General features: G+C 42.3%; 1 protein-coding gene across 1 annotated transcript in view; it reads right to left on the bottom strand.

Annotated features, from left to right (window-relative positions):
* Positions 1-26,551, bottom strand: part of FBXL4 (F-box and leucine rich repeat protein 4) — a 224,141-nt gene that overhangs the window by 96,945 nt on the left and 100,645 nt on the right. The window contains exon 4 of the mRNA XM_085611122.1: positions 17,429-17,774. Within this exon, the coding sequence (XP_085467248.1) occupies positions 17,429-17,774 (346 nt within the window). The remainder of the gene's footprint in view (positions 1-17,428; positions 17,775-26,551) is intronic.

The following is a 26,551-nucleotide window of genomic DNA, read 5'->3' as shown; positions in this document are numbered from 1 at the left end:
TGCTACTACCCAGTCGACACCTTTCTCCCTGCATATTTTGGACAATCTAATTTTCAGAGTCCGATTATGTCTTTCTACGAGACCTGCTGCTTCGGGGTGTCGGACACAATGAAACTTCCACTGATATCCTAACAAAAGTGAAACGTGTTTCATTAGTTCGGATGAGAACGGCTGGCCGTTATCTGAGTGAACAACACGTGGTAAACCGTATCGTGGGAAGAATTCTCGAACTAACTGTTTGGCAGTAGTCGGGGCCGTGTAATCTGAAACCGGGTATGCTTCCGTCCAACGGGAAAGAGCACAAACAACTACGAGAACATATTTGAATCCTCGACATCGTTCCATCTGGATATAATCCATCTGGAGGACTTCAAAAGGGTGATCAGGAGGCTGAAATCCACCCTGTTCTACGGGAACGCTTTTTCCTGGGTTGAACTGACAACAGATCATACAGGTACGAACTTTTTGTTTGGCTGCTGCTCGTAAATGTTTATTAAACCAAATGTGTTGAATGCTATCTAGCATAGCTTTTTCTCCTAGATGTGCGGGACTATGGACAGTGTTAATAATGACTTGGACCATTGAATCAGGAAGGAACCACACAGACTTTTCCTTCATCATCCATCCTTGATCCGTTTGGATCCCTCCTAATTCAGTCCATCTCTTTATTTCTTCTGGTGTAGCATGTGTCTGTATATCAATTACGTCAAGAGTAGGATCTTTAACCGTCATACAATGTGCTGGCGTCGGGACTATTGTCTTTGTCATGTCGGATGTTTGAGTTTGAGCAGTCTGTTTAGCTGTTCTGTCAGCTAAATCATTGCCTTGAGAAATGATATCAGTAACTTTCGTATGAGCTTTACATTTCATAATTGATATTGCAGTGGGTAGATGTATTGCATCTAATAAAGCATGAATGAGGGGTCCGTGCTGAATGTGGGCACCGTGAGAAGTTAAATAACCTCTCTCTCGCCACAGCACGCCGAAGTCATGTACAACTCCGAATGCATAACGTGAATCAGTGTATATGTTGACTTTTTTACTTGTGGCTTGAATACAGGCTTGTGTCAGAGCGACGAGCTCTGCGGCTTGAGCGGACAAGGTATTTATGCAATTTGTTTCAATAATTTCAGTGTCTGTTGTGACTGCGTAAGCGGCCACTAGTTCTCCTGTACCTTTTCTCATACATGAACCATCTACATACAACGTCAGGTCTGGGTCTGACAATGGAACATCGGTTAAATCTTGTCTGGGTTTCGTCGTGATTGTAATAACTTCAATACAGTCATGAGCTAGTGGGTCTGTTCCATTTACAGGTAAAAGTGTGGCAGGATTCAATGTGTTACAACGTCTGATTTCTATATGTGGCTGAAACAATGTGAGTTCGTACCCTGTAAGTCTTGCTATAGTCAAATGTTGTGTTTGCGTTCGATTCACAAGAACCTCCACTGCATGTGGTACTTGTACTGTCAATGGATGTCCTAACACTATGGCATCGCTTTGTCTGATTGCTAAAGCTGTCGCTGCCACTGATTTCAGGCACGCAGGCAGAGCCTGAGCTAAGGGATCTAATGTACTAGAAAAATAAGCACATGGTTTGTGTGATCCTGCTTGTTCCTGTGTGAGTACTGACAAAGCAGTACCTTCGCGTTCTGTAACAAAGAGTGTAAACTGTTTACTGTAACATGGTGTTGCTAAAACAGGTGCTTGGCATAGAGCTTTCTTTAAGCTTTCAAAAGCTTGTGTATGTTCCTGAGTCCAAGGGAGAACAGTCGATGTGGCTGCCTCCTGTGTTGTCAACTGAATGAGTGGTTTTGCTAGAAATGCATACTGAGGGATCCACTGCCTACAATATGAAGTGAGGCCTATAAAAGCCCGCACCTCCTTTTGTGTTTTGGGTATTGGCATGTTAGCTATTAACTGAATGCGGTCGGGTGTAAGCTGCCTTCCCTCCTTGGACAGCGAGTGTCCAAGATAAACAACTCGCTGGACACAGAATTGCAGCTTAGAAGGGGACACCTTGTGCCCCTTTTCGGCTAGAAATCGTAAAACTGTCAGTGATGCTTTCTCACATTCGGGTTCGCTTCTCGCGGTGATCAGCAGATCATCGACATATTGAAGCAAAGCAGTGTTGACTGGCATGTGTATACTGTCGAGTTCTCGTTTCAGTGCTTGGCTATAGATGCTGGGGCTTTCTGTAAATCCTTGAGGTGCGCGTGAGAATTTGAAGCTACGTCCATTTAAACTAAATCCGAACAAATATTGGCTTTCCGGATCTATTGGGACGCTGAAAAAGGCATTTTTGAGATTACAGTAAAGAATGTTGCTTCGGAATCAATAGCTGTCAGTAATGACGAGATATCTGGAACCACAGGGAATTGTGGCACAATGCATTTGTTTAATTCGCGCAAATCAATAACCAATCGATATACTGGCGGGGCCTTCGGATCTGTTCGTTTAAGAATCGGAATTACCGGTGAATTACATACATTGGAGTCTGTTTCTACAACCACTCCTTGGGCAATGAGCTCGTCAATGATTTGCAGTAAAGCCATTACAGCATCTGGGGGTAACTTGTATTGTCGCATTCGTGGTAGTACCACTCCTGCCTTCAGTGTGACTCGATATGGTGTAATATTCATGCAACCAACATCAGTAGGGCCTTGTGCCCATAGATGTGTAGGTAAGGTCTGCAATCGGGGATCCATGTCTCTAGACACATAATGACCTTTAAAATCACGTAAAAACAATCTTACTCCTTCCGGGGAACAACATATTATAGCTCCTAGAGCTTTCAGTGTTTTTATTCCTAACAAGTTTTCTGGACATGATTTAGTAAGCAATAAATCTGTAGTTCGGGTCAAAGGTCCTATCGTAAGTGGAAGAGGCTGTGACACTTCATTAACAATAGGTTTTTCCTGAAAAACCAAGGGAAATATTCTGTGAGCCTGAGAGGGGTACCCCTGGAACTTCACTACGTTTTATAGTTGTTCGACTTGCCCCTGTATCGAGTAAAAATTTTCTGTCTTGACCTAATAATTCACTATGTACATAAGGTCCTTCTTGGTCTACAGGGACCTCGATAAGGGGTAAGTCAATTTCCTTCTCTAGGCTTGTTCATGCATATCGTTGGTAATCAGGATAGTCATACTGTGCGGTCTGGTACAGCTGTCGTGTCGTGGTTTGTGTGGCAGCAGCCGGCAACGCTGGTGCGGCTGGCACAAACTGTATAGACTGTTGTGGAGCTGGCATGGACTGTGCATGCTGCGGTGCTCCTTGTTCATTCTGATCCTGTCTAGGTGGCCGTGGTCTTTCTTTTGTAATACCTGTGGCGATATTACGCTTCAGAACTGGACAATCGTGTACATAATGACCTGGCTGTTTACAATAGTTGCATGTCCCTTTTACAGGTCCTGCTGAATCACCGGAATGTGTCGTACCCTTTTTATGTCCTTCAGCTGGAACTGTCTGGGAGACTAGCATTTTCATTTTCGTGTCTTTCATGCGTCTTTGTTCATGATCTTGTTCTTCTCTAATTCTATTGTAATGGTACTGTAACATTTGTAACATTTGTGATGGGGTATTACCTTGCCAGGTACTCTCGAATTTTAATACTCTATTCTTCACTTGGGGCAAAGAATTTTCAACTAATTTTGTCACAAACAGATGTGGGTATGACTCGCTACTTGCTTTTATACCACTATTTATACCAAAACATTTTTCGAATCGGGCATAGAAATCACTAGTGTCTTCATCTTGCTTTTGTTTACAGGCTGAGATTGCACCCCAGTCTTCCTTTTTCGTGGTTAATAAACGTGGCAGTACCTGTACTAGTAAACCTGGTAGTGCTTTAGTTTTGTCCCCAAGCCCCGAACCTGGACCTCGGGCCTTTTCTTCATTTTCTAATGCTGTCCAATCTATCTTTTGGTCTCCCACTTCCCACTCTTTTTCCTTCAGTTTTTCGTAAATGCCAGCAGGCATCAATACCTTTAATATGGTCATAATGTCGGGATAGGTATACTCTCCCATGAGTAACATGTCTTTGATTTCTCGGTGGAAACCCGCTGGGTCTTTGTCATGACTGGGTACCACTTTCTTCATTTCTAACAATTCTATTTTCGATATGGGCGTATATACATATACACGTTTAAACTCATTGTCCTCGCCCTTTATTGGGTGCACTTCTCGTAAGGGATTCTGTCTGTCCATGTAATACGTGGTTCTTTCCTTGATGGGCAGTGAGACATGTTCTGGGCATATAAAAAGAATGTACTGCTTTCTTGATTCTAGTATTTCTTTAATTAACTTAGTACCTGAACCTCTCCATCTATTCGTGAGTAATTCAGTCAATATATCAGGTAAGGGACCAGGATCTGAATGTTGGCTTTTATATAGTATAAGAAGTTGTTGAATCATATAAATCCCAGCTAAACGCTGTTCATCTGGGGTGAGATTCAAAAATGTGTGTGCTACTGTATCATCATCATACTTTCCGGGACTGTCAATCCAATGAACGGCTGACCTGGCTAATTCTTGTTCATCCATAGAATCAAGAAAATGATAACCCCTTCGTTCTCGCAGTAATTTGTCAGCGACTTGGAACGAATGCTCGGGGGACCTCATATTTATTTTAGGTGTTTGAAAATTCCTGTTATTTTCTAGACATATCGGACGTATCGGGTCAGTAAGACATCTAGTATTATTACAAGATCTTCCTCTACCTACATAGGCTATAGTTTCTGACTGTCCTGTGGGCAGTCCTGATCCTTCTTCCTCGCTTTGCTCGAACTGGTCTACCGCTAATCTTTCTTCGTGTAAGCGTTCTATTTCTTTACGGATCTTTCGGCACATGGCTATTATACAATTTTGCTTATCAGGTCTCCCTTCTGATATATTCTGGCTCCATCTGGTAAGAATTTGCATTGCTTCCGGGTCTACCCCCGGTCGGTCTTGATTTCTGATCACACAATTTATGAGGAAACGTAACAGTTCCCCCTGTATTTCCACTTTCTGGTTTTCCATAGCTCTGTTAATACTTTCAGAATCTCGCCCTGTTTGGACAAAATGGTATATATTATCTAGATGCATAGTCATTCCTGGTGACTTCCCTAAATACACCGCGGCTCGTCTGATACGTAATGATGCCATGATCATTTCGTCCTCTTTGCCGGGCACAGGGTCATATCTACAATCTATAAGAAGTTCCTTAAGCGTACGGGCATTTATGAGTTTGGGGGTACGTGAATGTGCTGACTCTTGAAAGGTAAGTTCATTTATTCTGGGTGGCGTAGAAAAAATGTTGGTAGCACCTCCCGTAGCCCCATCTGGGGTATCGGGCGTGAAAGGATTCGTTGAACGTGATACAGCAACTATAGGTGTGGACACAGCTATGGAAGTAGCTGTAGGAGCAGATGTGGAAACAGATGTGCTTGCCGGAACTTGTGTCGGAATTTGGTGCTGTAGAGATACAGATACAGGATCTTGGCGTTGAACCTCCCCGGCCAATGGTCTATGTGGGGCGGGGTTAGCATACTCGGGAGCTGCGTCATCTAAATATGAGGAAAGAAAAACATCTTCTGCGGTTCTAGGATGCCCCTTGGGATGTACTTTTATTGGAAATAATGGGGGTGGCAAGTCTTTTGGTATCCCCGCAGTAGCCTTAGGTAATCCTTCGGCCAGAAGGGGATACATACCTTTCATAAGGGCATGTCTTTGTCTGTCTACTTGTTCCGATTTCACTCGTGCACCTTCTTCAATTAATAGATTTTCTCGGACTTCATTTGAATTCTCTTTACTCTTCTCTTCCTGTCTACGTGCTTTTTCTGTACGTCTATACGATTCTTTACGCCATAACTCAATGGCGTCTTTCTGTGATTGTCTAGCTTTCTTTTTCCATAATTCTTCCTCTACTTTCACGATGCACTCTGCATCCCAGGTCCCAGCTGCGGGCCACCTCTGACTTTCTGGTAATTCCTTAGTGTAGTCTACCCATAAATCAAGAAATAATATAGCATCTAGGCCATGTTTATGATACATGAAGTACCCTGGAGTGTCCCTAGGAGGAATAGGAACAGCTTCTTCGAGTACCCCTTTTCTAGTTGTGATCTGTCTTAATTTCGAAAAGAGCGGCATATTGAGAACTGATCTGATACTTGATCTTGAACAAACTTAATACAATAAACACGATAATGAACAGTCATTCATACCACAATATGCAGAACGTATTAACACATTTAACATTTAACATTTAAATGAGCAAACAATGATGATGACGATCTAAGGAAAACTTAATCACTTAAACATAATACTCGGCATTATCTGAATTATTCTGAATTTATATGCTTGACATACTAGATATACTGCTAAACAGTACAGATACACTGCTGAAACAGTGCAGACCGGATTTGTGTACCCAAACCCGTCTGGACCGGCACAACTTATGTGCACGCCAGAACGCCTCCCCAGTAATGGTACTCACCGGGTAGCTCGGAACGGAAGGCCTCGGAAACTGAACTGAACTTGAACCGGACTGGACTGGACTCGACTCGAAAACTTCGGACACCGGACTCGACTTGGGACTTCGGAAACTGGTGGGCCTCTGTATACCTCGGATCTTGCTCTCTCAGCTAGGCTCTGGTCGGGATACTTCGCACTTCTCACCGCCTCGTCTGGGTGTTGATCGCAGCCTCAGTCGCCCCCGCTTGACCGGAGGGAGATACAGGAAATCCTGCTGGTACGCGTTATTGTCCGTCCAGCTGTGGCAGGAGACCGGGCCTGCAACGCACCGCCGGCGCGTGAGATGAGAAAGTGTCCCTATTCGGGCGCCATTCATGTGGTAAATAATTTAATTACCGGGACTTCATCTGATACAGAAACATAATAAAATAGCTCAGTAAATAAGAGGCAGAATCCGTGGTATTAGAGGTTCGGAATGGGCTTTATTCCAATGGTCGATTATAATCGGTTGCTCCAGGTTCCATTACCACGAAGGTTCAGGAAGTGAAGTACATACGTTATTGACAATCAATTACTTTTATACAATAGGCATTACAGTGAGGCCAATACAAGAGGCGTAACAATTGATAGCAAAGATAACATTTCACATGCGTAGCAAAAATAGGCGTAACTGGGAGTGATTTAAAGAACGTCATCAGATGTGATGTCATAAGAGGGCGGTTACATGAAAGAATTTCGCAATGTCAGCAGAAATACTTGACAGAAATGCGCACGCAGCAGCATGACGTGTGATTGACGTGCATCTAGGGGGTGGAGGGGACTTGACATTTAGCTCTACATGTGGCGACAGAAGTCTGGAGGGTCAAGTCAACCTAATCCCAAATCATATCTAACATCCTATGTTTAAAGAACTATGTTATCCAAAAGAGAGGTCTCTTAGAGTAGAATCTTATTCTATACTGACTATACTGACTGTTAGTGCGTGTACAAGCGTCTAAGTGTCTACACTAGATGCGAGGGCAGGAATCTTCCATAGTAACAGGGCTATGAATTACTTGCATGAAGACAGAGAAACCGGGCCTTTGCTCGGTAGCTGGAAGAATGTTTACTTAAACTACTAGACAGGAATGCATTGGGCAGGGAACGGAGCAGATAATTTCGAAGGTGAAATACAGTTCTTGGCAGGCAGCAAGCTGATGTCAGGCTTCGTGAGCCGCGCAGGGAATGAGACAAAGTTCATGGTCACAGATGCAGGCTCGGACTGGAGCTTCAGAGACAGAAAGCAAGAAAAGCTTGATGACAGAATCAGGGCCTACTTGCCTGGACTGTAAAAATGGCATAAGTGAACCATATAAAGGCGGTGGCCTTTTGTACTTAGGAATGGAATATCCGGCCCATTCATGGCGGATCTGAAAGAGGACATGTTAACGGTGGACGCACATGTATTTGCGTCTTCATAACTGGAACTGGAGGGAACATACATGTACTTGTAACATGCACATAGAACCGTTGGGGTCCAAGATAGGGGACATAACTGACCAGAAAAATCCATATTTCCACAAGATAACCGGTCTAAGGGTATCTTGAACAGACAATAATTCTAATGGGAGCGTAGTGTTAACTCTCCCATTAGAAATGTATCTGCATTTAAAGCTCTGACTCCATGATACTCATTGGTACCTCCACAAGAGCCTTCATTTCTAATTGAAATGTTTCACTAGTGCTTGATAGATTCTTCATGAGGAACTTAAAGCAACTTATACATTTCTGAATCCAACTTACACAGCCTTATGTGGTTAGGGCATTTGCTTGGGTACAGATTAAAAGGGACCAGGATGCTCTGCAGTCGCAAAAATACCAAGCACGTTGACTGTCAGTCCAGAACCAGTACATAGAGAATTGCTCTATGAAAGGTTTGAAACCTCTACTGCAGCTTATTAAGCAAGTGTTTGACTGCTGGTTGCACATTCTCAGGTAGTTAAGCTACACTGATGATAGCGTTCATATGAGGGAGATACTATAGTCTCCATCGGTCACCACCATAAATACCAACTGTAGATGTTTTCATATTAACAGCATATTGAGAGTACAAGACTTCCACAAAATATCCAATCACATTTGAAGGTTCAGTGCCACATCTGTTCGACATTGGAGATTAGGATTCGCAGAGGAAGAGGTTAGAAGCATTTGATGACTTAATTGAAACTCTTGATATTCCGGACACAACCGAAAAACAACCTCTTCCTGTAGACAGACACTTCTTCTTAACCTATACCAGATTTTTGCTCTTTATTATTTCTGACACTACATCAGGGGAAATAGGTGTTTGTGACATTCCTACTGCAAGTCTCAATTTATTTTTGCAGCCCTTGGAAACCTCCACTTGATTCTTAAGTTCAACACACAAAACGGCAGTGCTGGATCATCATTTTGTTCTTCAGCAACTACTTCTCTAAATGACTTAATGCTGCACTATATTACAACAAATCTCTGGGTTTTCTCTTTATCTAGCTTTATCTATCTAGATGGTATTAAAATGACAGCAGGATCCGGTATCTCAGCTCACCATAGAACCCAGTCTAATTTTATTTTGCCATATGTAGTTTAGGAATGGACTGGTCTGTTTAGCAAACTGGTGTGATCTAGGATATGATAGAATACATTTTATAGGATCCCAAAAGGGATGAAGAACCTCCAAAAAGTGTAAAGAAGCCAGACTGAGGGCTGGAGAACTGAAAGAGAATGGCGTGGGGATGACCCTAATCGTTCCCTAGATAAGGTTATCTGGCAGTCGTTTGCACAAACAATCTCAACGAAAGATATAAAAGACTTATCTTTATATTGGTCATTCAGCGTTGTCAGCTTAGTCATTAAACATAGTACATCCCACTACATGTGATATTTAGGTGAAATGCATAACAGGCATGCACCATGTCACTACATGGGCATATGGACTATAATTCCAAAACAAAACTTAATATGTACATGACTGGGGTTAATCCTGGTAAGGCAATTCAATTCAGCCCCCAGTTCTGCTTCCACCGGCCCCAAATCCGGCCAACCTTCCTTGTGCACCCCTTACTAGTGTAGGCAGGCTCTTTCAGGAGCCAGACACCAGTCAAAGTTGGAGCATTGGCCTGCAACCTCTAGACTGCTCAGCAGCCTGGTTTTATCTCGCATTCCTTTACACCTGTCCAGAACATCAAGATCTTAAAGCAGATCCACAGTGTGTACATAAAATGGCAATTTGATTACACCACTCAGCCACAAACCAAGTAATTCTATTAATTTCCACAGGTCAGCTTGCTTAAGAATATAGTTTGTAGAGTTTGCTCTCCGAAAGCCTGAATACAGAAAGGATCCCAATCTATCAGGGGTTCACCACTGACTCATCCTAATCTTGATCCCCCAAGGTGTCAACATCACTCATCCATTTAATTTGCAGCCTATATACTGTGTATTGGCTATTATTAACAAGAGTCGTATATACCATTGAGTTGACTTCCCAGACTGCTTTCTGCCATGCCCACGTTGTTCTGAAAATAAAGTTCCATCATTACCAAGAGTGTAATAATTCTAACATTTCAATTACCTGATATGCAGGTAGCATCCTTCGTATCTTATATATCAGAATCATTGGTAATACCGGGGAATAATCATACACACTGTGAGAACCAAAATGTGTACCATTACTATGTGCACAGAGCTTGTGGCTTAGAGAAATACCCATGTCTAGAGAAAATCCATAATCATTAGAATACAAGGGAAAATATTGTACACCCACAAGCTTTCGCGTTCAGCCAGATCTAGAAATCCATGTAGTCCAATCCTACTACATTTGCAAATCCCGCCCACCCCACTTTTATCTGGTCGTCAGCAATAGGAGCCACTGTGGATGGCACCCTGTCCCTATCCTCCCCGATGATCAGGGTACTATACCCATCTATAACAAGCGTTGCTTCTGCAAAAACCTGCAACAGTTTCTTCACTCTCTGCAAAGTTTGTGTCTGCAGCTTGGAGGAGTCAGTACGACAATAACACAGCTACAGCATCATTGACTCATGTATCCCACAATGCAGTATTGAAGTCCTTAGGATCAACACAGACCGTGTATTTAGTATACAATATCATCCACCTGAAAATGTCAGTATTCTTTCTAGAGTCATAAGATAAACCACATGTACCGGAAGAAGAGATTAACCCTTTCCATACATGCTACCTGCTCGCCACAAGGTGTGTCTTTTGTAACAGAGCCAAATCTACTTTGTGATGTAGCAGTGCTTGTGTTATTTCTCCCTCCTTTATCTTATCCACCAGCCTCTTCACGTTCCTTGACAGAACCTTTAATAAGTCACTCCTATATGTCCTGCTGGAACTACACACAGATTCTTTACCCATGGATCTTTCTACCTGCAGGACTGTACTGTGGTCTAGAAAGTAGGCATGCTGTTATGGTTCTAATTAGGGCCTCCCAACCATTGGAGCTGGCACCAGGACTCTCCGCATCCTTTCAATTGAGAAGAAGGTAAAGAGACCTCAAGGTGTCAGATGCTTGCAAATCAATTCAATTCCATGGACAACGCCTTGTCATCCACCCATTTCGGCACCCCATAAATTTCAGACACTTATGCACCTTGGCCCCCTCTGCAAATCCCCAGATAGACGGTAAGAAAATTAGATTCATCCTGAAAGTGAGGTACCACATCTCTCAGTACCTTGAACTCATCTGAGGTTTGTGTGGTCTTCTTTTGGACAGAGCAGAATACGAGAAGTAAAAAGACAATGTGCTCCTGTGTTAAGGAATCGTGTTTGAAATGCATAGGCTGAAATGTGAGCACAATAATTTAAGACTTAGTATGAGAGATGTCAGTCTCTTGACTCGCCAGCTTTGACACTGCTGAAAGGATGAGACTGGTATTGATTAATTATATTCTGGATAACAAGTCTGTTTCTTAGTCTGGGAAAAAATGAAGGACTTTCACATAAACGTTCTTATAGGAAAGTTAGTTAGGCCCCGTCGAGAAGAGGGTCCCCTTCAAGCTCCTCATCCACACCTACAAATCCCTCAACAACATCGGACTCAAATACCTCAACGAGAGTCTCCTTCCACGTACCTAAGAGACCTCGCCCTGGCAGAGGTCCCCCGCATCCGCAGAAACTGAGCAGGCGGGAGAGCCTTCTCCTACATCGCAGCCAAGACCTGGAACGAGCTCCCTGTGAACATCAGGCGCTCACCGACCCGGCAGACGTTCAGGAAGGACCTCAAGACCTGGCTCTTCGACTGATCCGGAGCTGCCCCCCCCCACACACTCCCCCCAGTGCCTGAGACCCCCACGGGTAATTAGCGTGATTTATAAACCCTTGATTGATTGATTGATAGATTGAAAGGATCAAAACAATTGCAATTAATTCACCTGGGGAACTCCACGTTCCAGAAGGCCCCAATCACCTGGGAAGTCCGACAGAGTTCTAACCTGTCCACAATCATCTTCAACCTCTATATTGTATTATTTGGGACTCCACCCCTGAACAGCAGCATCAAAATTCAGAAATGTGCCAATGATGCAGAACTCACTGAAGTCTCATTTGCTCCAGACATGCTACACCTCAAACACTGCTTTCACATCATCCAAATATAGATGACTAGCATCTACCCCAAGCTCAAACACACCAAGATAATATTTCGGTTAGTTGCAAACAACAACACAAATTAAATAATCCAGATCTGGCCCAGTGACATAAACCTTGATGCCTTCAAATCCCAACTTTCACCCAGTGCAGAGTCACATGGATTTATCCAGGACATCAATTCACCCTGACGGAAAAACACTGTCATGGAAACCAAGACAAGTCTCTGTACAAAAGAAAGTGAACATTTCCTTCCAGAAAGCACCTTCATAACTGCTGTGGAACTCCTTGTACTTTCACTTCTGGATGGCCACACAAGGAATAGATAATAGTGACTTAGTAGGCACGTGGCATTTGACATAAGGAGAATGAGACTTCCTAAAGCAAAAAGCTTGAGGCCCAGGGCCTCTCATCCTTTTGACATCTATTGGAAGGGGACATAGGGAAGACCTTTGGGTTTAGTTCAGAGGAAGAAACCTGAACCACCACGTTGTCTGGCAACAAGTGTAAAGGAAAGAATTTCATGTGACCCAAAACAGGTCTGTGGCCTTTGTCAATTTGTCTGTGGACTACTGGATCCGAAAAGGACTTCTCCCAGGGAGCCAAGACATGTTCCAGTGAAGCCTCATTGATTGAGAGCAAGGGCTTGGCTGATGAGGAACTTTCACTGATGAAGCACTCAAATAGAACTGTAAATTATGTTGATGAGGTGCAGAAAATAAGAAAACTGAAGATAGAGCACAGGTTGGGGCCTATTCGCTGACAGAAATGTCACGTATAGTAGAGTAGTGGCAGCCGCAGCAAGGTGTCACCTGGCGGTGCAGAGAAGATGCTGCTGAGGAAAGGCTCAGCTTAGTGTGACACCAAGGGAATTCTTCAAAGGTGAGGAATCTGTGGAAAGGTTCATCCATCATACTGGAATCAGAGTTGAAATGGTGAGGTTCAAGCACAAATCTGACCTAGAATCCAGAGTCACAAGAGCTAAAGCAAACAATGAGGGATGTATTTTTAACCACTTTCTAGCACTTCAAGGAAATAAGCAGTGCGGCACAGATGGAAAAGGATCACTGCCTTTGGTTCTGAAGAATGTGGGTGAATAAGACCCGTATTTCTGAATTTGGGTCAGATCAGCGAATACACAAAATGGAATATGCCTGCGTGGGCACCGAACCCGAATATTCGAGGGAACCCAAATATTTGTAGACACTCTAATGTTTTACATTGGCAGCTCAGTGCTTCCACTCAAGTTGATGTAGCAGTTATAGACACAACCCTCTTTCTGTAACCCAATTAAATTAGCGGAGTATAAAACAAATAGTGACCGGGACCACTCAAAAATTAAGGGCTAGATCAAAAGTACATTTAAAAGACTTATTAGAGGACAAGGCATTACAGAAAATATAGTAAGAAATATCATAAGGTCTCAGATACAGAAATACAAAATCAGCATCAAAAGTATTAATCCTAGTTACCACCTATTCCTTCAAGCTTAAGCGTTATACTCATAAAGAGTTCTGACAGCATTCTATGTATGGAAAATCCCAATAAAATCGGACAGAGTTTTGGGAGTAAAATAAGAAGCTGCTCGCGATCAATAAAACTAGGGGTTTTTATACACATTTTATCGAGAAGGAATTCGCAAAACTATAAATTCAGCATGGCATGATCATGGTTAACTTACTTTGGGCAAATCATAATAAACAGCGTCACAAATATTAATTCTTAGTACTAACCCATTTCTCAAGGTAAGGAAAATTTCCCCTCGCTCCTTAAGCAACATTAGTCCGGTGATGTGGAAATACAGTGTGAAATATTTCTAGTTAAACCAATCTCGAACACGGGCCTTATCCAAGGTTGAAGATCTAGTATGATTTACTGTGATCTACTGTGAGTTGTGAAAAAAGGAGTCCAAGATTCTCCATATACTTTGCAAGGTGATGGGGTTTCCCACAGCCTAAGTTTGATCTAAATGAGTGCATCTGAGGAATGTGACCCATGCCTACCATGTATGATCGGAAACTTTGTTGGCCTTCCAATCTAGAGGGAGAACATTGAGTGCAATGGTAATAAGTTAATCATGTAGGGTAAAATACAGATCTGACAGAGGTAATGGTGTTTCTAGTGCATATGGGCCAAGTACGACTGAAGGGAAGTCCAGTGAGATAGGTGTATTCAATATTGTACCTAGTTAGGCAGACTGTTCAGTCCAATAAGAGGTAAGCAGTGTACAAGAGAAGAACATAAGTACCGGGTTGCCACACTCTTTTTTCCATGACCAGAAAGAGTCTGAGTTTTAGTTTTGAATGCTTTCTTGATGTCCAGTAAGGATAGTGTGCAGAAAAAAATGTTGTTCTTCCTAATGCGGGGACAAGTTAACCAGAGAGCAAATTTTAACCCAGGAGTCTTCAGCCTCAAAGCCTTAAGCAAGAGAAAGTGCTTTCAAAACTCACTCCTCCATACTTCTGCCTGGCATGTACCTCGCAAACTAATGAAGCTACCCATCACTGATCTAGCTCAAAATTAACAGTGGTCCAGAAACCCAATGCACCATAGTAACAGTCTAGGTCTCTGACGTATTGCTGCACGTCGTTCGGAAGGCTCCCTGCATTACCTATTTGTTTATGGTGGACAGGGATCTGTAGGGTCAACTTTCAAACTGATGCTGGAGCTTTTTAGGTCTCACTCAGCTGTCTGTTTGCAAAAATAGCTATTATAAGTTTACAGTGGGCTTGTAGTCCACTCAATGCTTATCACAGGTTATTTTTCTCACTTTCATTTGCTTGCTTTTTTTTGCTAGCTTGTGTGGGATTTTCTCTCTCTTCTTGTGTCTTTTCTGTCCCTAGAGCATTACCTCATTAGTTGCGTCCTTCCACTGCTTTCATTTCAAGCACAACTTTTTTTTTTTGTTAAGCACTAAGAGAATGTGTGTGTTTCCAGCGGATTCTCTTGTGTACTTCTCTTCTCTGTCACTTTCCTTGTTGATTTCTCTTGGCTCTGTGCTTCTACCCCACACCCCTCCTTGATGCGCTCACCCTGGTGTGCTTTTGGCCAAGGGTTGCTTGTTGTTATTTTCCCACATAGCTCCACATGTCTCTCTCACCCGTGTGCTTCACTTCCTCGTATTGTTCCATGTTGCTTGCTCTATGTCGTGCACTTCTCTCCCCATCCTCTGTGTTGCTACCACCATTCCCTCCTTGTTGCTTTTCCACAACCCACGCCCTCCATATTACTTCCCTCCATCTGCACCCTCCGTGTTGGTTTCAGCCCCGCCCTCCATATATATATATATATATTATCTACTGGCGGTCGCCAGTAGATAGTTATAGTTAGGACCGTGTTTCCATAGGAAATCTGAAAATTCTATTTTGAATAACTTTGGCACCGGGTGACGAATCCTCGCGAAATTTTCAAAACTAATGGGGCGCTCCGCTCAGCTCCTACCCTGAAAGTCTCGTGGTGATTCGTCAAGCGGGGGCCGAGAAAAAAGGGGGGTCCCAAAACGAGTTTTCCCCATGCATTTTTCCATAGGACCTTTAGTCGAAGGTACAGCCCGAACGGCTGAACAGAATTACTTGAAATTTGGCAGAGAGGTAGTCCTCAGGTCAGGGAAGTGCCTTTTGCAGGTCTGGTGTCAATCTGTTCAGTAGTTCCTGAGAAAATAGCATTTAAAAGCATATAAATATCTATAAGCGCGCACCGTGCGAGCACCCTAACGTGCGCGAGCGTAATTCTGATTGGTGGTTACATGTTAGTCAACGTTCGAAATCAGGAAGTGTCGGCCACCATTTTGTTTGTTTTCAGTGCGAGAGTGAAAAAGGAAGGTGGCGAACGTGAAAAGGGGGCAGGGTAGAGAGTTCCTGAACCCCTAGCCCTTGTCAGGGGGTCCCTGAAGGACCCCGAAGGCAGAAAAAAAAAATATATTTTTTTTTTAAATCGCGGGGGTGCGCGCTCCGTGCGCGCACGGTGAAAAACCAAAAAAAAAATAATAAAATTTTAATACGTAATTTATTGTAAAATAAATATATAAAAAAAATAATAATACATAAATAACTTAGCATTTAAAAAAACGTACAAATTCACTGAAAAAACCATAGGTTTCACACACGTTGTAGTTAGAAATTAGCATTTAAAAAACCTTGCAAATTCACTTAAAAAACCATAGGTTTCACGCATGTTATAGTTAGGTGGATATTTCACTCGTAATAAACCAATGAAATTCCCCCGTTATAGTTAGTTCAGATAACTATAACTCGCGCGACCGCCACTCTATCACAAGGATGATGTCATGAGTGATGCCACTGACCAAGATGTAATATGTGACGTCATGAGCAGGATTGCGGGCGCGCAAGTTATAGTTATCTGAACTAACTATAACGGGGGAATTTCATTGGTTTTTTACGAGTGAAATATCCACCTAACTATAACATGCGTGAAACCTATGGTTTTTTAAGTGAATATATATATATTTACAGATCCAACTCAGATCAGTAAAGAAAAAAATGCCCACATCGTTATGTAGGCAGGCAAATGTGTTGTGCATGAACTCACAAAGGGTGTGGCTGGCTGCATCAAACGCTTTCTGTACAGTATCTATAAAAGCCACTGGAAAAGCAGTTAGTTCACAAAGGTGAGACCTATTGGCTATACCAATGCCTATTGGTACTGTGCTGTTTACTATTCTTTGCAATGGGAAACACATAACTTGTATGTATGCAGGTAAGCGATGCAGATTATCAAGCAGCTTTTGATCCAAACATTAAACATACACACATTGCGAGCACAAAAGTAGAGTTTACAGCTTGCGTGTTTTTGAGCTATCTTTTTCCAGCAATCCTGCAGACCACTTCTCTGTCCTTTTCAAGACCTTCATCTCACAATAAGAGGTATGCTGGGTCTAAGAACCCTACCCTTTTTCCTGACCCTACATTCACAAAGTGAAGAAAAAGTACTCCTATAAAGTAGCTTGATGAAGGCTGTTCAGCACACAGCACACAGCATATATTATGCAGAGGGTGCCAAAGGAAAAAGAGGGTGAACAAAGATATGCACACTGTGGCTGATAGAGGGCAGTATCTGGATGTTCAAAGAGGGCAGAATCTGGATGTTCAAAGAGTGGCAAAGGGTATGAATAGCATTCAGAAAATAGCATGAGGGTCTTTCTAACTAGTATACAAGATGACAAACTCTAATGGTTGGAGACCACATCAAGCCAAGAAGATAAGAGCTGAAAGCACTAGTGAATGGACAGGATGCCTTTGACAATGTAGTCAGTAAACTGATTATACTTGGGATTGTAAAAGAAACAAAACGAAACAGGTATAGTCTTTCATGGTTATATTCTTACCTCATAAGGAAGTTTATCAAAATATCCATTATTTGGCCATTCTTTCAAATATGTACTTCCAAATTGTCTGCTCAGGTTGTCCACTTCACCATCATCCTTATCATCAAAGTCCTCCTCATCCAAGTCATTCATATCAATAACCACTTTCTTAAATGAAAGCATGGGCCTCTCTTTGACACCATGTAGTTCTACAGCATCCAACTCAGTGTAGTATTCAAGAAGAGAGCTGTTGATTTCCAGTCGGATAAGGTTAGTTGGAAAACTGATTTCTTTGATACAAGGTGTGAACTGGCGAGCCTGCGGAGAGCTTATCTTCACGGGTTTTCCAGACCACAATGTTTCCCACCTACGAAATACATAAATGATCAGTCCAGCCACAAAAAGATTATCTCGGGTAGATACGTTTTTTCTAAGCCAGGACTGTATATAACCAACCACCACACTTAAAACATTTTTTACTTCATAACATGTAATAGACTTGTAGGAAGACTTCTAGAAACCAATATTTATAATGCACATTTGTAGAGGCAAAATGGTCAAGTCACAACAAAAAGGAACACTTACAGTTGTCTACTGTGTTATTTGCATTTCACATAATTAACAAATAAGAAACTGTACTCAGAAAAGATGATTTATAACTTTAAGATCCAACAGAACTTACTTATTTTAATGTCTGTATTTTAATATTTTCTAAACTGTTGCCCATCAATGCAGCCAGTTTTATTTAAATGCCAAGTAGGCGTCAATGTACTCAAGAAGAGTTAAGGGAAATACATATTTTATCACACAATTGAGGATAATTAACCTCATGTAAGTTACCTAAAATTTAAACTTTACTGCACTCGTATGTGGGAATCATTAATGCCCAGCATGGTCAACTCAACGTCCTGCCCAGATACCCCCCAAACCCTACCCCCAATAGTAGGCGATGTTGAATCTCAGCCATTTATGTTGGCTTTTCACAGTGAAGTTGTAGGTCAAGGGCCTAACCAAAATAGAAGGGTGGCTGTTATGACCAGCAGATGTGCTAAAAGACACACAATAGACAAGGCTGTCTCATTTGAGCCACTCCAAAATGAAATGGGCCCTAAGGTCTAAACCATAAGCCCATCAATCTGCCAACCTTCCTGCTGAGGAAATACTATATAGAAACATTGGTACCATGGCCAGATAATGGCCATAAAGAGCGCTCCTCCTCCATTCCCTCCCCTTCCACTCCCACCTACTGATTATTTCTTCTGTTGTTGCAGTAAGATTCTTCTTCTCAAAATGCTTTTGTGTCCATGAGAAACACTGCGAGGGGAGGGAGCTGGGTGTCTGAGGACCAGCAAAGAGCCAGACAAGGTTTGGATTTTTCTTAGCCTTATCAAGAGCAGTGTGAGAATGGTTAACATTTTTAGGCAAAGGAAAATGTCCTGCCTTTTTTGCCCAAAGTTGCAGCCTTACCTGTATCTTTCAACCCTCCAAATTTCTAGGAAGTACGATCCCTCAACTGAGATGGCAAGTGGTGCATTGTTGATACACAATGAAAAATAATTCAGATTATGGCTCAGTGGTTAGCTCATGGTAGCACAAGTTAGACAAACTGTGAAAGTTGTGTATCTTTGTGGCACTGTAATGCTTTTGTATATCAACCTTCCATACAGACATTCGGATGCAAAACTTGTGGGCAAGTAATTCCCCAAATCTACAGTCAATATTTTGTGGATTAATGACAACTCTGTGTAACACAACCTTGATCAACCAACTCAAATGACCACCAGCGGAATTGACATTTTTGGATAATTTGCAGAAACACAGTTTTTTGTGCTCATGATTTTGTCGCTCATTTTCCTAACTAATTGCAAGCATGTGGTAAAAACAGAAATAGGAACACAGACCACCATTTACAAATAATAAAACAATGCTGAACAAATGCTTTTCTTTTTCCTTTGAACCTCTCATTGAAAACTCAGAAGAGGAGGAAGTCAGAATAACAATCACTTTGTTAGTGCCTTAAAAATACGTTCTTCCATAGGAGTTCTGTTGATTAAAAAAAACAACAAAAAAAACATATTGATGCATTTACATAATTTTTTGTGTCACTCCGCTTTTCCACAGAAATGTTCAAACTCTGTGTACCATATAATGTTAGGGATGAGGAAACAATCCATTAAATTCTGCCTAAATATCTTTTATGTAAGAAGGGATATAAAGACTTGAGAAAGAACTATCCTAAACTAAATGTGACTAAATATTCAGCATTGGGCTGTCCTCAAGCAGACACCTAAAAAGGACAGAACATAAACCGTCTTAAGATGATCACAAATCATGCCCACAAAAAAACATCATCTCATCAATGCTAAAAGCTATCCAGGTAAGCTATTAAAAATCACCTCACTGTTACAAGACACCTCCTTTCCACCCTCAACATTAAATACATTTAAACAACACTCTGACAAACTGGGAAATGTTGCCACTGACGAGAATCATTAAAACCTTGAATATCATTTAACAGAATAGCAAGACCACATTACAATGCAAATAACATCATAAAAAAGGAGACGGTGGTACATAAAGCTTTGAATTATTGATAATGTATTAATATACAACATGAGAGTGACAGCTGTTAGACAGCACATGTGACAATGGAAAGTTGAAGCGAAGATCAAATGCTATTCAATAAGGTAGATATTAACAGATTTCCTACTTCTTAACATCATTGACTGCTATTCAGCTAAGCTTAAAGTGATTTTTTTTTTACAAATTTGAATGAAACATTAAATTATATATATATATATATATATATATATATATATATATATATATATATATATATATATATATATATATATATATATATATATATATATTTTCTTTGGTGTTAAAATAGGGGGGCATGACCCGCTCGTCCTGTCACAAGCCTAAGGATTGGCAGCGATAGTGTGACGGGATACGAGAAAGGGAGTGGAGCGAGGCAGACGCCTCTGTTCAACAGGTCCTGGACCCAGGGCTTAACTGACATTGTGGTGCAACAACGTGTAAGTGCACCAGTCTTATTTCCCGTATGGCCATACTTACCTGTTACTATCAAGATTGTGAGACCGAAGTTGGTAACATCACGAAGATCACACATGGAGCACGCTGTCTCACAAAGTGCATTATGGGACTTGAAGTGTGGCCATTTGACGGGTATGTGATCAGGCACAACTTGGACATTGCACTTAATGAGGACACACCTTTGATAATAGAAAATGCTGAAACGCGTCAGGTGCCTCTGTCATGTGACTGCCTGCGCCAATAGCAATAAAGCACCTTTTTCCAGGAACCGGGTGTTGGCGCATTTCTTTTTGGATATATATATATAACGGGTACGCAATACCTAGCCGCGCCGCGTTATGTCATGTACGTATGGGGTCGCGCCCGCTGCGCATGTGACGACTGCACGCTGCCAGGCCCTGTGTTACGTCAGACGTATGGTGCCGTGCCGGATATATATATATATATATATATATATATATATATATATATATATATATATATATATACACACTGAAAAAAACATAGGTTTTACAGACATTATAGTTAGGAATTAGCATTTAAAATACCTTAGAAATACACTGAAAAAAACCATAGGTTTCAGGGACGTTATAGTTAGTTGTACATTTCACTCATAGAAAACCATAGAAATTCCCCTGTTATAGTTAGTTGAGCTAACAATAACTCGCGCCCCCGCAATGCACTGCTGATGACGTCACATATTACATCATTCATGACATGGTCAGTGACATGTGAGAGTGCCTGTATGGATCAGTGTGTGCTTGGTTCATAACATTTTCCATTCTACCAGTTGGAAAACGCCACCCATTTTAGTCATTCTCTCTACAGCATTTGATGAGACACACCTCTTCTGCTTAGAGAGCTTTTTTGAAAACGTTTTGCTATATACACATATCTTACACTACACACAACATGCAACCATCATCTTCACCAATATTCATGGTCTGTAAAGTAGCCTTCCACCTGTGATAGGCACACACCTAAAACTTACATAACCGAAGTTTTCCCCACTGCCAGAGGTAACATGCTTGCATACGCTATCCACAGCACAATGTAATGTGGTACGGCCCAGGGGCACTATCCTCCATAGATAATGAACACACGGACACTGATAGATAGTGGAACTGGGTACGGGCATGTGCGCTCGACTCCTTTTTATTACCAGGGTCACAGAACCAGCCTAAAAATAATTCTTCAAGCAAATATACTAAAAGAATATTCTGTATATTTCAAGACGTTGTAGTTAGTTGCCTACTGAATTCTGTAATTAAACAATCACCACTCGATTTGAATTGTGAGCCCTGCTGACCGCAGTGTAGGCCAGAGGCTGTAGTCATTAACACCTCACAGCCACGTGCCGTTGGATTCGGATGCATGGAGTTGGTTGACCTGGTCGGAGGGGTACACAGAAATCATCACAGACTTTAATTTCTGACATCCTCAATCATATAATCAAGACCCCGTTTCACTGTTCGGACCTTCTGTACCGCGGTGTAGTCCTCCGACTACAGTCAAGCAAGCCCAATAATCATGTGCAGAAGTTAACTACGGAAGCACAGACATTGATGCACCTCAACGGAAACAGTTCTGTGAAAAGCAAGCAGCAGGTAATATCGGACACGGTCCATTGTGGGATCAAGACACCGTTCCACTATTGTGACCTAGAGTTGGTTGCACCTGCTCCGAGGGAGTACCTTCATCTCCACTCTCAGATCCAGTTCTAACATCGTCCATTGTGGGATCAAGACCCCGTTTCACTGTTCAGACCTGCTATAGCGCGGTGTACTCCAGCCACTGCAGTCAGCCAAGCCCAATAATCATGTGCAGCAATTACCTACGAAAGCACAGTCTGATGCATGTGAACAGAAGGAGTTCTGTGAAAACCTACCAGAAAATAATATCGGACATCGTCCATTCTGGAATCAATACACCGTTCCACTATTGTGACCTAGAGTTGGTTGCACCTGCTCCGAGGGAGTACCTTCATCTCCACTCTCAGATGCAGTTCTAACATCATCCATTGTGGGATCCAGACACCGTTCCACTGTTGGCACCTGTTCGACTACTGTGTTAGTAGTATACAGAGCACTCCACGCTGCTGGGCCTCAAACTGAACGCTGTGTGCCTGTGCAGCGGTAACCAGCGTTGATCTGAGGAACCTTCCGACCTCGCCCCAGGAGCTTCCGCCGGCATGTGGTGGGCCCTCTTTCACATAATGCGGTAGCGAAAGGTGAACTGTGGGGCATATGTGCGTCGCAGCGGCCACGACCGTTTCTGAGTACCAGCAGGCTGAGAGCATCATTCACGCAGCCACCTTAACTCACGAGGTCAACCTCGTGGACGTGTAAGCTGCGCAGACCTGGCAGACACGTTCGCCATTCCGGAAGAGAACCACACCCAGAAAAACGTGCCTTTTATTCATACCCCTACGCTAGCCTTGCGTACGCCGAGCCAGCCCACTACGCTAAAGATTTGGGGGGTGGGGGAAGGGCACGTATGTGCTATGTTTTCTAAATCTTCCATACTGACTGTACTATTATGGTTCCGTCCACTATCTACTTCACTCAATAGACCATCAGTGTATGCTCACATGTACATGTGTGTGCTCTGCATACTCCAGTCTGTCCGCAACTTCTCCTCAACACTTTCCATTGTATACTTTTATAATCGAGACTTACTTGCCACCTTCGCACATACTTTCCTCCCAATCTCTCCCCGCATTCTGCATTTTGTAACAGAGGTGCTATGCCATGTTTGCTTTGTGTACATGGCTAGCCACGGTTCCCACAGTACGTAGTGTCGTTGTGTCTGATAGGTGTACATGTTGTTTGTCATGTTTTATGCGATTATATACGGTAGCGCGTTTATTCACGAGCAGTGGGTTCTCCCATTTACATATCGCTGTCTTAAAGAGCATACAGAAGTTTTTCTCACAGGTGCAAACTGTGATCACAATGGCAGTCATTCATTACTATGCAAGAATTTCCAACTGCACGACACTTCTAAGCTTACAGCCCCCAATCTTGCCTGCTTTCTTGAAAGCACGCCAACTCCCACAATCACACCAACATTCACACAGCTTTCTAACAGCAGTTATCTGCTTCTCAATAACATGCACACCTATGGAATGTGAGGTGGCATACCGTATGTCCTTACTGTTTCAAACCGAGTAACTTCCTGTAGAAATGTCTATTCCCACCCACACAAACTAACTCCCAAACTTCAACTTGGCTTTGAATCCCTACTTTGCAGACAGATTTCATTAAACAAAACAAACTAAAGCGCTTTTCTTCAGAACAGAAGTGTCCCTCACTTCTGCAAAAGAAACGTATCACCTGCAGATAGCACGAACTTCCAGTAAAATGCAGTCCCTTTTAAAATTCGAACCTCCCATTACACTTTGTGAAGTGTTACCCAATTTTCACACACAAGGTCTGGCACACTTTTTTAATACGGTCTCCTCCTGCCTTCTCACAGCCTTTCAAACTCTTTTTGGTATAATACCACACTTCTTTCATTCGATCATCTCTGGAATAACAGGAACAGTGCCCAAAATTCTCGCTCTCTTTGCGGCCATCCTACTACTATTTTTGCTTGTAAAAAATTACTGTGCTCCATGTGGTAACAAGCATCTCCGACAGTATACGCCTCTACGCGAAGCTACATCAATACCGTGAAAAAATGGAACTACTTTTCGGCTGCCTGCCTCTATCTAACTGATTTGCATATGGCCATGTCTAAACTGGGGTGGTGTAGTGGGCAAAAGAACGATGGATTTAACCCAGATCTCTTGACTGGGGGAGAATGTATGCATTGTCAGCATTCCGTCCATCAATTGTTTGTTGTAATGCCTCTATCTATTATCAGAGCCAGCTACAACAAGACATTTATTTACAAATATCCAATGTGCGTCCAACCATCTTTCGATTGAAAAACTTGCCCATTCGACTGGCGAATGGATGTATGCCTTGCCAAACACCCAACAATCGCTCCCGATATCCAGCATGTAATGGAGTATCTTGAAAACCATGAACTCGACTGTTCAGGCAGTAGAGCAATGGCGGATGCAACGCAAAAAGGTATTGTGGCGGAATGGGATTTCTGCGCAGCCGCGAAAGATCTCCTGCAACGTACGACCTTTGACAACATCGCAGATTGCCTGCCAATTCAAATTGCCGTTCCAACATTCGAGGAACATTACTGTCCCTTCGAAGATATGCATTGGATAGCTTCCTTTTTCTCACAAGATGGCAACAATGACCTCTTGAAACATTACGCATCTCAAGCCGCTGAAGAACTTCCGGACTGCAATCTCCAAGACTTGTAAGAAATTCACGTTCTTCTTGGATTGATTTTTACCCACTTTTTTGACTTTTTCCTTTCAATTTTTTTAATACACTTCAATTGAACTATTTTCATATAATAACTTTCTAAGTATGCTCAGGCTTTTGAACTGTTTTCATTATTGCCCCTTACGTCTCCAGTCTAACCAGTGATGGGTGATGTATGGCCTATCCAAATACACTATTTACTTCCTAAAATAGCCTAAACCCAACATTTTGAAACCATCTCTATTCTTTGTGCACACGTCTCTCTGCCTGCCATCCACAAAGCCCTTTCACACAAATTTACTCATCCTCAGCCTCTACTCACGAGCTGGCGATCAACATAAAAAAACACAACATCGTTTAGGAACTGGTTGGCACAGTGTGCTAATCGTATCCTACCTTTATTTTCATTATAGAATGGAGTCATTCATGTCTAATAGCTATTGTTTATGTCACATGGAACTGTTACATGTAATGTGGAATTCACTAATGCAGCAGCTTCAGATTTGAATATAACACAATTGGTTGGAGTTTGCCTCAGCTCGGTGCCTTAGCTCTTTGCACAAGAATTGTTTTTTGAATGAGCTGAAGACAATAATGTATGGTTTGACGAGAAGGGTACCTAATGTGCTATTATCAATTCTGACAGGCTCCAGATAGAATCTACCGTACAAGAGATTGCTGACTTCTACTGTTGATAATTTTGTGTTACAACAAAGGAGTACCAGGGTACCGAAGAAGTTTGATGATTGCACTTTGCAATTTTTTTCTTTCTTTTTTTAAAGGATACATGTGCTAATCGTATCCTATCTTTATTTCCATTATAGAATTTTGAGTCATTCAAGTGTAATAGGTATTGTTTATGTCACATGGAACTGTAAAATGTTATGTGGAATTCACTGATGCAGGAGCTTACGTTTGAATACAGCAGAAGCGGTTGGAATTTGCCTCAACTGAATGCCTTACCTCTTGCACCAGTGGATCCATTTATGGCACTTAAATAAAGACACTCTTTATATAACTTTCAGACTCCATCGCTTTATTACACACAGCCACTTTCTTAAACACACCTGATTTCACCATTTCTCTTCTGTGGCATTGCAACATTATGCATTATATTCTTCACGATTATTTCTTTATTCCTCCTTCCTATTACACACACCCACTTTCTTAGACACAGCTGATTTCACCATTGCTCTTCTGTAGCATTGCAACATTCTGCATTATATTCTTCACGATTATTTCTTTATACCTGCTTCCTAAAACACTGCATTCGAGTCTTCAGAAAGTAGAGGTGAGTAGTTCGCTTCCCACTCCCTGTATAGTATAAACACATACTAACACTGATATGCTAACGCGGCCAGTATCCTACAGCGTCCACACACACCACCGGGGAGGGGAGAGAGAGAGAGGGAGGGAGGGGAGAGGGAGGGAGGGGAGAGAGAGGGAGGGAGGGGAGAGAGAGGAGAGAGAGGAGAGAGAGAGAGAGAGAGAGAGAGAGAGAGAGAGAGAGAGAGAGAGAGAGAGAGAGAGAGAGAGAGAGAGAGAGAGAGAGAAGAGAGAGAAGAGAGAGAGAGAAGAGAGAGAAGAGAGAGAAGAGAGAGAAGAGAGAGAGAGAGAAGAGAGAGAGAAGAGAGAGAGGAGGGTGGGAGGGAGGGACAGACGGACGGACGGATCTCATTCCCTCAAATACTTTAAGTCGATTTAGTTTACCCAAGTGTTTATCACGAGCCAGATGTCTAACCACTGTTAAAAG

This window comes from Triturus cristatus, chromosome 6, assembly GCF_964204655.1.
Source record: "Triturus cristatus chromosome 6, aTriCri1.1, whole genome shotgun sequence".
NCBI classification, from domain to species: Eukaryota; Metazoa; Chordata; class Amphibia; order Caudata; family Salamandridae; genus Triturus; species Triturus cristatus.
This window is presented reverse-complemented; position numbering and strand designations above follow the sequence as displayed.